General features: G+C 36.1%; 2 protein-coding genes across 2 annotated transcripts; one reads left to right on the forward strand and one right to left on the reverse strand.

The window, feature by feature from the left end:
* Window positions 1–2736: 2736 nt before the first annotated feature.
* LOC139858651 (cinnamoyl-CoA reductase 1-like) lies at window positions 2737–5218 on the forward strand. The gene is made up of 6 exons (XM_071847486.1): window positions 2737–2842; window positions 3157–3332; window positions 3585–3770; window positions 3883–4045; window positions 4264–4465; window positions 4888–5218. Exons 1-6 carry the CDS (start codon window positions 2737–2739, stop codon window positions 5051–5053), a joined length of 999 nt encoding a protein of 332 aa, XP_071703587.1. The 3' UTR covers window positions 5054–5218.
* A 581-nt stretch (window positions 5219–5799) lies between these two features.
* On the reverse strand, window positions 5800–6324 carry LOC139855757 (uncharacterized). The gene has a single exon (XM_071845033.1). The coding sequence runs from the start codon at window positions 6322–6324 to the stop codon at window positions 5800–5802; it is 525 nt and encodes a 174-aa protein (XP_071701134.1).
* Between the last annotated feature and the right edge of the window lie 7015 nt (window positions 6325–13339).

Below are 13339 nucleotides of genomic sequence, written 5' to 3' on the forward strand. Positions count from 1 at the left end.
CATTATAGGCATGAAATTGGACATTTGAAGGGGAATCTGTTAGCATGTTTATTTTCTGATTTAGTTTAATGTACTTATTTTCCATTTAATAAGAAAGTGTGTATAACAGGAGCAGGAGGTTATATTGCTTCATGGGTTGTCAAGCTTTTTCTATCCAAAGGTTACATACTTCATGGAACTGTTAGATATCCATGTATGTCGTCATACATACCCTATCTTCTTTTGATCACTTTTCACCCTTTTTGTATTTAGCTTCACTTTATTTTTATTTTTTCCTATATTACTATATTTGATCAAACTTTTAGTACCTCATTTATCATCACTGTAGTGTAATTTTTTATAGGTGATGAGAAAAAGAATGCTCATTTGAAGAAGTTGGAGTACGCAGAAGAGAGGCTTCATTTGTTCAAGGCAGACTTGATGGATTATCAAGGCCTTGTTGTTGCTTTTGCTGGTTGCACTGGGGTTCTTCATGTTGCCTCCCCTGTTTTGATACCAGACATATACCTAATACACAGGTAGCCCATTTCATTCTCACTATTTCGAGTTCTTACTCATGGTAGATTAGTTTAGTCATTATTGCATCTATGTGTTGTAGCTTGTGCTTTAAAATTGTGATTTTGTTGGTGCTTTCGTATGTTCTCAAGTCTCCACCAGTGTTTACCCACCCCCACCCCTTGCAGGGTAGTGAAATGTTATCTAATTTGGGATTTTATGATGATAAATGGAGCTAATATAATGTTTATTATAAATATAAAATTATAAATATAAATTGTATGATACCGTGTAGGAGATGAAAGCATTGGGATATATGGCTGAGTTGCGAGAACTGTTAGAGCAGGAGAAAAGTAATTGTGAGACAAATAGAGTTCATATAGATCGGAGTAAAGTACCAACGGAGCGCCACAAGGAGACACAAATTGATGAAAAAGAACTTGTCAAAGAGCATATGATGTCACAAATCGGTAACAGTTGGAAAGATTTGTCTGTGCAGATTCAACAAGCGGAAGTTAAGATTAATCGCATTATTTCAAAATTGGCTAAGACTGAATCCTTAATGGAAGAGCTTCCGACATCAAAGAAGGATACAGTGTTATGAATCTAATAATGGATTGTATGAAGATTAATTGTGATGAGAAGCAATGTTGCATAAGTGTCTGCCTTCATGAACTTGCTACATTATCACAACCATTGTCATAGCAATTTGTAAGTTTTTGATTTCCATATGCTCTAAGTTGATAACTGTCATAAAATTACCAACCACTGGTGTCATTTATGTTTGTCTTTTTTCAGGTTCCAATGCAACAGTCAGAAGTTGTTTGTTTGAAAGGGAATGATAAAAAGTTTTATGTTTTGTGTACTTTCGGATTCAAATGATAAATCGTATGGTTTTTTTGCTGCTATGCTACACAACTTAGACAGTTAGGTAATTCGGGTTTTATATGTGTAATATATCAAAGTTTGATCCTTAGATCAACGGAAATAGTAATTATATATGTGTACGCTACTATGCTTGTTCTGTTCGGAAGTTTGTTTTATGATAAACGTCTACTACCAAGGTTGGAGAACTCACGACTTAAGGAGTTGAGAGTATTCGACTACTCATTAAATCGGGCCCTGGGTACTCAGATGTTGACCAAGTTCATCATTGACCGTTTGTTGACCTTCCGAGTAATCCCGAATTTTGGCCGAGTGAATACTAGTAATCCTGATTCATGAGTAATTGAACCTAGTAATCGGACTGATCTTAAAACCGAGAACTCGGCAAATACTCGCTGAGTTTTACCTAGTTCTACAAGTCTGTCTACTACGGAGTATCAGTTTTGTCTACTTTTGCAACTACGACATATCTAAATTGTTTTTATTAGTATTTGTTATATGTTCATCTCAAAAGATTTTTTATAAGCACAAGTGAAAATTGTTTTTCTAAATGTCTACCTCAAACGATTATAACAAATCATGATTAAGATAAATAATATAAAGTATTTTAAGTCATGTTACTTTCTTTTTCAGCTTGTCATACATAGTCGTCCCAACCCTCCCAGGACTATCAAATTAAACACTTCCCACGGAAGATATCGATATGATCTTATAAAAATTCAAATGAATCAAAGAAGATCTAGTAAAAAACTAAGTAGCTTCGCAGGAAGAATCGGCTTCGAAATTGATTAACAAGATTGAAATCACAATTAGAACTAAATTAATCTATATATCATTACAATATGATAGAGGGAGGAGATGAGTGTTTGCACAAACACTAAATTCATAAGCTGCCTAACACTACTACAATGGATTGCTACTTATACTCTAATGCTATCACACTGATATATGGATGTGGCATTCTTTACAACAGACTTAGACTTAACAGTTGTTTACTTAGGTCACGTGCTCCGCACATGCCACATGGATAAACCATAACAGATGTGGGCTTTAAATGTAGTTTAATGTTTAATTTAATATATAGTATAGTATAATAAATAAAATAGATGGTCATATTCATGTTTTAGGTGGACATGAGGTCATGAACAAATATATTAATTATGGAACTGTAATATATTGAATATTGAATATATATAATAATAATATATATGTCCCACCATCACATTGAACAATTAATAAGACACAAAAACTCATGTAAAGGTTTACTTTTGTAGTTGAATATGAACACGTGAATTCATAAACAAAACTATAGGTTCAAGTATCGGTGGGGTTGTAAAAAAATAAGTCACATAGGAGATGAAGAAAGTGTGCATAACAGGAGCAGGAGGTTATATTGCTTCATGGGTTATCAAGCTTTTGCTAACCAAAGGTTACATAGTTCATGGAACTGTTAGAGATCCATGTATGTTATACAATACATGCACTTTTTTTAGTTACATTTTTTCACCCGGTTTGTGCTTGTCTTCACTTTATTCTTATTTTTTTGATATATATTTGATCAAACTTTTAGCATCATTTATCATAATTGCAGCGTAATTCTTTTTTTTTTTTTTTTCTTTTTTTTTCAATTTTTTATCTAGCTGAAATTTGACGCGACTGTAAATATATGAGATGTCATTGAGTTGATTTATTTCTTATTGACAGGCTTAATTTCTTTTACTAAAATGGTATATTAAAGTTAGTCTCAATTCTTATATGGACCAATATTGTTTTTAGGTGATGAGAAAAAGAACGGTCATTTGAAGAAGCTGGAAAATGCAGAAGAGAAGCTTCATTTGTTCAAGGCAGACTTGATGGATTATGAAGGCCTTGTTGCTGCTTTTGCTGGTTGCAATGGGGTTCTTCATGTTGCCTCCCCTGTTCCTGATTCCAGACATATACCTAATCCGCAGGTAAACCTTTTCGTTTAGGCGGCACACATTTGGTGTATAATAACTGTTTAAAGTTATAGATGCTCACAAGTAGTATACAATAATGGATGTATTGTCTAATGGACTGAATTGATCCAATATGTTCTGCTTTCAGCCAGTATCCAATCTGCTAGACCCACCCATTTTCCTACCCCCTAACCTCAAACTACTAATAATCAGACAAGCTAATTGCTGTCTAATGAAACTAGCGATGAACTAAATAAAACTTTACAGGTGGAACTACTCGATCCCGCCATATTAGGAACACAAAACGTATTAAACGCATGTTTAAATGCTAAAGTGAAGAAGGTCGTCGTTGTATCTTCGGGATCTGCTGTATTAGCGAATCCTGATTGGCCATCTGAGCAGGAAATGGATGAAAGTTGCTGGACAGATATAGAATATGCCAAATCAACACAAGTATCTCATCACTAAAAACCTAGAAGCTACTTTTTCCTTATTAGCACCATATATTTTACATATACTGTATATACTTAACTAATAACTTAGTAATATATAATGTGGTTTGCAGAACTGGTATGCTGTATCGAAGACATTAGCTGAAATTGAAGCTATGAAATTTGCAAACCAAGATGACATGGCTGTCGTTACGATTTGTCCATCGATGGTCATTGGGCCAATGTTGCAGTCCACTATTAATACTACAAGCTTACTTCTTTTGAGCTATATGAGAGGTCAGTGATAACTGTGTCTTATATATATATATATATATATATATATATATATATATATATATATATATATATATATATATATATATATACTATTAGTGGTACCAGTTAGTGTTTTTGTTGTTGTTGCACTTGACTAAAAAGATTATAAACTTGCTTCCATACATTTTTTTGGATTGGATAGAATTATGTAAACTTTGTCTTTTTTAATATGTTTATAGAAGAAGGTAGAAAAGGAGGGGATACAATGGAAAACACTGAACGTCCATATGTAGATGTTCGTGATTTGTCCGAGGCAATTTTACTGTTGTATGAAAATCACGAGTTGAAGGGGAGATATATATGCTCCGCATACTCGCTTAGGACCAAGGACTTCGTTACAAAACTGGAGAGCATGTTTCCAGGCTACAGTTATCCCAACATGTGAGTTCAACTAATATCTTCCAGAATCATTTATTAAAAAATTGCACAAAACGGCCGGGTTTCTTAATGGGTCATAACAGGTCTGTTAAAATGGTTCAGTTTTTGGTACAGAGTGTGTTCAACTGATAAGGTATAACGAGTTAAGAGGCAAATATTTACTAAGGATGAAGTGGGTTCAATGGGTATCATTTTCAATTCGTTTACCTCTTACAAAATTAGAGTGAAGTGAGCCAAATTGTTGACGGGTCCAAAACCCGACCCATTTTAACCCCGCTTGAAAGTTTCATGATGACCTGAACTTATTTTGGCTTGTTTCACGAACTGCCTGTTAGCCACTTTTTCTATCTGTGATGACATATAGAGTTGTAACTCAAATTTATGTACTGTGACTGTGATGGTATACTTAAAATATTTAACGGCAGGTTTACAGAGAAAAAAGATCGTGCGCTATTCAGCTCAAGTAAATTGCAAAATTTGGGATGGAATTATAGACCACTAGAAGAGACCGTAGGTGACCCTATCAGATGTTATGAAGACGGTGGATATTTGAAGAAAGGGAAGCCATTTCCGTCTACACTGAGATTCTAAGTTATCATTCTAATTGTATCCAAATAACATGGACTTTTGTTGCCATTTCATGAATGTAACGTACGTAACATTCAGGGACCGACGACGCAATACTTTCAGACAATAGGGTCATCTACGTTAAAACAATATTTTGGGTATATCCATATAACTTTTGGGCAAACATCAAGTACCAATGACATAATTTTGTCTAAATATATTTCACCCTCAGAAGTTGTTCTTATTTACCGAGTATTTCTTTATCGGCTGCAAATCTGCAATGTACGGTAACTACTTCGTGGTAGTATGGTTCCTAAATACGTATACATTGGCACCACCTTGCCAAAATACAGAAAAAAATATTAAATTTCTTTAAATTTGACTCGTGGCTCATCAATAGGCGTCGAGTATCCCTTTATTAAGGTTGTCCAATCATGATATATCTCGTCCGCCAAGTAGTAACCAAATGGATAGACGTGTCCGTTTACTTCAAACGGAGACGGTGCAGCTGTATCCTTTTTGAGTGAATCAAACAACGGAGAGTGATTCAACACATTTATGTCGTTGTTTGAACCAGTCATCCCAAAAAACGAATGTCATATCCACATATCGTATGAAGCAACCGCTTCAAGCATGATCGTAGGGTGACCGTGATCACCTCTAGTATATTGACCTTTCCATCCAACGGGACAATTTTTCCAAGTCCAATGCATATAGTCAATACTACCCAACATTCCTTTAAAACCATGTTTCTCCTCGTGCGCCGGATACTACTGAGCAACGTCAGTTGCCGTCGGCTTCCGCAAATATTCTCGGCCATATAAATCAATTGTACACTTGCAAAAATTATTTAAGCAAACATATCCCGTTTTCTCCGCCATTTTTATATATTCATCAAAAATATCAGCGGATGTTCCATACGCCAATTGGCGTAACGCACAAGTTATTTTTTGATACGTAGTAAAACCAAGACGTCCGAGTGCATCCGGACGTTGTTGGAAAAATACAAAGTGTTTAGGAGCATTACTAGTATAAGGGTGATTGAGAATACCGTATTTGATACATAGAAATAAATTAATTCGCATCCGAAATCGTCTCTTGAAAACGTCGTCTGGAAACGTCGGATTTTGCGAAAAGTAGTCGTTCCACAAAAGGAGACCCACAGCTTCACGATCTCTATTAATAAAACGTTGTGGGTTCCGTTGCACCCGAGTTCTTCTAGGTGGACTTTCCTCCTCTTCGTCGGACGAGGTGCTATCGAATAGCAAATCTAGACTAGCGGCTAAAAACTTCATTTTTTTTATAACAACGAAAGTGTTTATGTTTATATAAATTAAATTGATAATGTAGAAAGTATAAGAAAAGTATGAAAAAAAATGGTTTAAATGGGTATGTATTTATAGGAGGAAGAAGAAAAAAAATTAAAAAAAAAAAAAAAAAGGCAACGGCTATATTCTCAGCAGTTTAAAAACTCCACCAATCAGCAAATGCCACGTGCCCAAACCGCCCTCCCTCACCCCCGTGATCCGGCGACAAACGCCCACCGCCGCCCATTTTCGGCGTTTGTGGTGGCGTTTGTGGCGTCATACGGCTGAATGCCGCCGCGTTATCTATGGTCTAATACATACTCCCTCTGTTCCAAATCTATTGTGCCCAGACAAAAAACACACATTTTTAGGAAAAAAATACCTGTCACATGTATTTTTTTATTTACATTCCAGTTTTACCCTTACCTTTTACCTATCTTTTTGTCCACATGAATAAAGTATAGACACAAAAGACGTTTATCACATTATCCATTTATAAAAGTGGGAATTAATTTAATATAATACCTATAATAAAATTGGACACAATAATCTTTAACAAACGTGTGTGTGTAATCACACGTTTGTTCATTTACAAAACACACTTCTACTATAAGGTCACAAGTTTGTTCATTTACAAAACACACTTCTACTATAATGTGTATCAGACAGGTGCGCCAGAATGTTTCAGGTAACAGTTATCGAATATTACGAAAAGGGTTGACCATAGCCATATTTTCAAACTCGGTGTGCCATTACATAATTGGTATTTATGTGTCATGAAATATTCATAAATTTGAAGTAAATATTCTTGAAAAACAAAAATAAATCATTTGAAATCCACTCCATACATAATTTAGGACACTCGCAGAATTTCATTAAATTGAATGAAAACTTATAATATCAAATATATTATATGAAGATGTAAAAATGGAATGAGTTAAAAAATATATTCATTAATAAAAATTATATTGTTTGTAGTCTGAGGGTATGTTTGATAAATAATTTATTATAGATTCATAGGCTATAGCTTAATCTTCGAGTCATAAATTTTGTTTAACAACTTTATTATTATAAAGATCAAAGCACGAAAAAGAATTACTTAAAGTAAAGATTATACAACAAAAAAAAATTATTTAAAGTAAAGTTAAGAAATGGGAGGTGATTTTCAGTTTCTCACACACCACTTTTTGATCCATGTACACTTTTATCTTATTAATTTACAGTTATGTCTCTAGACATACATAGATTAATCTAGGGAGTTGAACTTATATTATTATTGTAATTGTACTTAAGAGTAAAATAGGTAATTAGGTATACATGGATTAAAAAGTGATGTGTGAAGATCACCAATAAAAACTTTTAAAGATTAAAACATTATTATTAATTTGAAAACAACCTAGTAGTAAGATACTTCGTTTTAGAATAACAAAGACATATGAGTAAATGAAAACACTCTTGCTAGTTTGAATAATTATGTCGCATTTGTGGATTACATTACAACGAGGAGTTCGAAAATCACAGCAGGTTTGGAAGTTTGGATGGAAATTCCAACATTAAAAAAGAGAATTGATATTTCTAAATTATTTTTTATAAATTCACATAAATTTACTATAATACTCTTAAATCATGTATTACACATGATTTTTGATAAAATACAATGAAAGTGTTATAATTCAGTAGGCTTATAACTGATAATAATTAATAAGCAGAAAAACAATATGTGTGAGAGAGAAACACTTAGAGAGAGAAACAACAATACGTTCGAATACCCAACGAGGAGAGACGACGACGACAAGTATGGATGGATGAAACAACGAGGGGCACGAAGAGGGAACTACTACAGAGATCGTCCGATGGGAATTAATCTACCTACAATCACATCGTTCATGTTTTACAATTTTCCGGAAACATGGGGAATCTCAGAACTATGGAAGGTATTTAACAAGTGGGGATACGTTAAAGATGTGTACATCGCCAGGAAACGTTTGCTAAATGGGCATCGATTCGGATTCGTGAGATATGAAGATGTAAAGAACGTGGATGCAATGCTATCGCAACTTAATAGAGTACAACTATTAGGATGGGGACTTAGGGCATTCAAGGCAAGAGAAAGGAATGTGAAAACTGCTCACAGTCAAACGAGTTTCAACAAATATGGTCGCAGAAACGATACAAAAACAATGAAGGATGAAGTTGTATGGAAGATGAATATCTCAAAAAACAACAAAGGAAACCCAACTGTATGGAAGGAGGTACCAAAGGTCAACAACGAAAACAACCATACCACAAAAATCAACCCTGATCCTACCCCTACAGAAGCATTCAAAACAAACCCTAACCACAATCACACAAACCCTAACCACAATCACACAAACCCTAACCAAAATCACACAAACCCTAATCAAAACCACACTCACGAAAACCACTCACACAAAACCTGTACCAACAAAGACAGAAACGAGGACCATAACAATACCACACTTTACCGATCTTTTACAATTGAAGATAATGGGGATAACAGCAGCGTTCTAACTCATTCACTGGTTGGAGAGGTAGTTAATTATAATATTCTGCAACAATTTAAAAGAATATGCGATGTGGAAGGACTCGATAATGCACACATCAAATACATTGGTGGGCTTAATGTCATTATGATGTTTGATAATGAGGCGACATGTGATAATATTTTAGGAAACGAACATCACAGTATCAGAAGATGGATCAACAATTTGAGAAAATGGGATAACTCATATGTGTACCATGGTAGACTAACGTGGATTGAGATATATGGCGTCCCTGTACCAATATGGAACGAGAATACATTTACTAGAATTAGTACACTATGGGGTAGTGTATTGGAATTAGAAAACTGCCATTTTGAGGGTGACCAAAACCTAACCCATGGGCGGGTACTTCTTAATGTTGATCAACCTGAGCCTATCAACGACTCGGTTTTAATCCATCATGGAAACTTGGATTTCTTTGTTCATGCTTTTGAAGATACACGTAATATCATCAAGTTGGAATTGGAGGAGCATAAATCAGATGAGATGGAAAACAAGTCGGTCAATTCAAGAGGCTCGGATAACATGGAAGAGGATGATCCATTCTCTTCCGATGACGAATCCCAACCCGGAAAAAATCCGGCCAATTCTCCGGTCATCTCGCCGGCAAACAAGACGGAATCATTAAGAGTGGAAACCGAGGAGTCCTTCACACAAGTTCCAAAAACCAATACGAGTCCCAAAAACCCTAGTAACGAGGCCAGTAATGGAAATAACGACTCAAATTCCTTTGTTCAAGATACGCATGAAAAAAGTAATGATCACGTGGCACCCAAAATATCTAGGATGTCGAATTGCCTGGATAATAACACCAACAACTCAGTTTCTACCGGGCCTACATGTTCTGGGCCTACAACTCATAAAATAAACGACCCAGCAAGAGAAAAATTTTTAAAGGGTATTGAGCTTGGATTAAAATTATTTGGGCCCAAAACTCACGAACCTGAAACCAACTTATGGAACAAAGAAACTAATGGGAGCCCAGAACAAATAGCCCATCTCGTCCAAGGGTTTAAATCCTCAATCAACACCAGTAGCCAGAATAGAAAACAAATCTCGTGCAAATCACCAACGAAGGAGAACAGTGATTCAAGAGGGTGTTCCAGATGGCACAAGGTATGTAAATGGCAGGCTTCTTCTCGAATAAATTATGCCAAAAGAATCGCTAGAGAAAGAAAAACGATGTATAAAGTGAGCGGTTCTAAACGTCATCACTCGCCTTCAATTTGTGAGTTGATCCAGACCAAATCAAAGAAAGTACGCTCCAAAGAAAATTCCAAGCAAGAAGAATCTGAAGCTAGCGTTAATCTATGCGATTTTGCTAGGCTCCTTGGGTTCAAAATTAATCAGGAGGCCTAACTTAATTCACCTAGATGTCGTGTTTCGTGATATTACTATTGTGTATAATGAAGATCCTTTCGGTAAATATTCGCGGATTCAATCAGGATGGTAAACAAGCGTGGTTCAAAAGAATAATTCGTGAATCCAATCCAATTGTAGTGACAGTACAGGAGACTAAACGCAAGACCTTCAGTGATCGATGGGTTGAAAATATTTGGGGCTCTCAACATGTCAAATATGCTGTTAAGGAATGTGTTGGTAGATCTGGGGGACTATTAACGATTTGGGATGCAAGTATCTTCCATGTTGATCAAGCTGTAGCTGGTGACTTCTACGTAGCCGTCAAAGGTACACTTGTCAATTATGATTCTGAAGTAGTTATTGTTAACGTGTATGGACCCCATAGTGATGCGAAAAAAAAGAAGTTTTGGGAGAGTTTAAACGAACTTTTGTTATTCGATATGGATAATTGGGTTATTTGTGGGGATTTTAACGAAGTTAGGAGCGCGAATGAACGAGAAAACACCAACTTTATTTCTAGACGAGCCTCCAAGTTCAACAAATTTATTAACGATAATGGGCTAATTGAAATCCCTTTAACGGGTCGCAAGTTCACAAGAATCAGCGACGATGGTCTTCGATTCAGTAAGTTAGATCGATTTCTAGTATCGAATAATTTTGCGTTACTATGGAATGATCTTTCTGTTACTGCACTTGATAGACAGTTATCTGATCACACACCTATTTTGCTTAAACACGGGTCAGTGGACTTCGGGCCCAAACCCACGAAAATTTTTGATTGCTGGTTCGAATTAGATGGCGTGACAGATATTATCAAAGAAGCATGGTCTGTTCCGGTTGGCCCTTGTAGGCCCGACACTCTATTCAGGTTAAAACTCAAAAACGTTAAGTGTAAACTCAAAGACTGGGCCTTCAATACATACGGTAATATTGACAAAGAAATTAAAGAGCTTAATGAATTGTGCAATTATTGGGATAATGAAGCAGAAAACAGGAGCCTTACGGATATTGAAAGAGTTGAATGGCTTAATAATAGAAACAAGTGGGTCGAGAAAGATCGGGTAAAACGAAACATGCTAAAACAAAAATCACGAGTCAAATGGGCGATGGATGGTGATGAAAATACAAAATACTTTCATGCGGTAATTAAAAGGAAAAATAACAAAAACAATATTCGGGGTCTACACATAAATGGATTATGGCAGGAGAATCCGGGTGACGTAAAGGAAGAAGTGTTTAGACACTTTAAATCATTTTATGAAGATTCGAATTCGAGTAATTTTGATTTTGGTGGTTTTGAGACTTCAAAGATTCCACAAGATGAGGCTACATCATTGGAAATTCCCTTTAGTGAAGAAGAAGTGTGGTTAGCCGTTAAAGAATGTGATGGTTCGAAAGCGCCCGGGCCCGATGGTTTTAATTTTGTTTTTTATCACAAATTTTGGGAATTGATTAAAGGTGATTTAATGAAGGCAATTCATTGGTTTTGGAGTAGTGGTGAAATCACTCTAGGGTGTAATGCTTCGTTTATCACCTTAATACCAAAGAAAAATGATCCGGTTAACTTGCGTGACTATAGGCCAATAAGCCTCATCGGAAGTTACTACAAAATCATCTCAAAGTTACTTGCCAATAGAATTCGAAACGTGATTGACAAGTTGATTGGGAACGAACAAAGTGCATTCATACGTGGAAGATCTATCCTTGATAGTATCTTAATCGCAAACGAGTTAGTGGGGGATGTCAAAAGTAGGAAATCTAAATGCTTTATCTTCAAAGCCGACTTTGAAAAAGCATTCGATAGTGTACGATGGAATTTCTTATTGGATATTATGAGAAAAATGGGTTTTGGTCCAAAGTGGCTCAAATGGATGGAATCATGTTTCAAATCCGCATCCATATCGGTTCTAGTTAATGGGTCACCCACTAGAGAGTTTCGTTTACAACGAGGAATTCGCCAAGGCGACCCACTTTCACCGTATCTTTTCATTATCGCAAGCGAAGGGCTTAACATTCTAACAAAAATCGCGGTAAGAAACAAGATTATTCGGGGAGTCGAAATCGGGCGGGATAAAGTTAATGTTTCACATCTTCAATTTGCGGACGACACGATATTTTTTGGTGATTGGGCTAAAAGAAATATTTTGAATGTCCACAAAACCTTAGAATGTTATGAGAAAGTATCGGGCCTTAAAATTAACATGCAAAAGAGCCACATTTACGGAATTGGTGTAACCCGGGGAGAAATTGAACACATTGCTAATAGATTGGGTTGTATTACGGGCTCCTTCCCTTTCACCTATTTAGGGATGCCGATTGGTGAAAAAATTCACAAAAAAGAAACATGGAAACCCGTCATTGAGAAATTCTCTAAACGTTTGTCGGATTGGAAAGCAAGATCGATGTCGTTTGGTGGTAGATTAACACTTGTTAAGGCGGTCCTTAGTAGTCTCCCTCTATACTTCTTCTCGTTGTTTCGTGCCCCATCTTGCGTCATCAATCACCTCGAAGGTATGCATCGTAAATTCTTTTGGGGCGGGTCGGGGGATGAAACAAAACTTTCTTGGGTCAAATGGGAAACCATACTTTTACCTTATAATGAGGGCGGGTTAAATATCGGGTCGTTAAAAGCAAAAAATTATTCGTTACTTTCCAAGTGGTGGTGGCGTTTTCGTACCGAAAACAAGTCACTTTGGGTTAAAATAATCAAAAGCATTTATGGGCGGGACGGGGGGTTGGGTTCTAACGATGAGAATGTTTATTTGAAGCAGAATTCCATATGGAGGAATATCATTCGATTGCGGATCGAGCTGATCAAAGTAAATATCAACATAAATGACTTATTCGAAAGGCAGATCGGTAGAGGCGATGATGTCGCCTTTTGGCTCGAACAGTGGGCTGATCACAGCCCCTTTAACGTCAGATTCCAGCGACTTTTTCGACTAGAAAGACAGCCTAACACAAATGTTCGGGACAGAATTCAGGTCGACAACAATATATGGCGGTTTAATTGGGAATGGACACGAGAACTTACGGGTAGACTACACGGGGAGTTAGACAATATGATTGAAATCATC

Source organism: Rutidosis leptorrhynchoides, chromosome 1 (genome assembly GCF_046630445.1).
Source record: "Rutidosis leptorrhynchoides isolate AG116_Rl617_1_P2 chromosome 1, CSIRO_AGI_Rlap_v1, whole genome shotgun sequence".
Lineage (NCBI taxonomy): Eukaryota > Viridiplantae > Streptophyta > Magnoliopsida > Asterales > Asteraceae > Rutidosis > Rutidosis leptorrhynchoides.

Coding starts and splice junctions, on each gene's coding strand:
- LOC139855757 (XM_071845033.1), bottom strand. CDS start 6,324: ATGAAGTTTTTAGCCGCTAGTCTAGATTTGCTATTCGATAGCACCTCG.
- LOC139858651 (XM_071847486.1), top strand. CDS start 2,737: ATGAAGAAAGTGTGCATAACAGGAGCAGGAGGTTATATTGCTTCATGG. Junction 3,771..3,882: donor AATATGCCAAATCAACACAA/GTATCTCATCAC, acceptor TGTGGTTTGCAG/AACTGGTATGCTGTATCGAA. Junction 4,466..4,887: donor GGCTACAGTTATCCCAACAT/GTGAGTTCAACT, acceptor ATTTAACGGCAG/GTTTACAGAGAAAAAAGATC.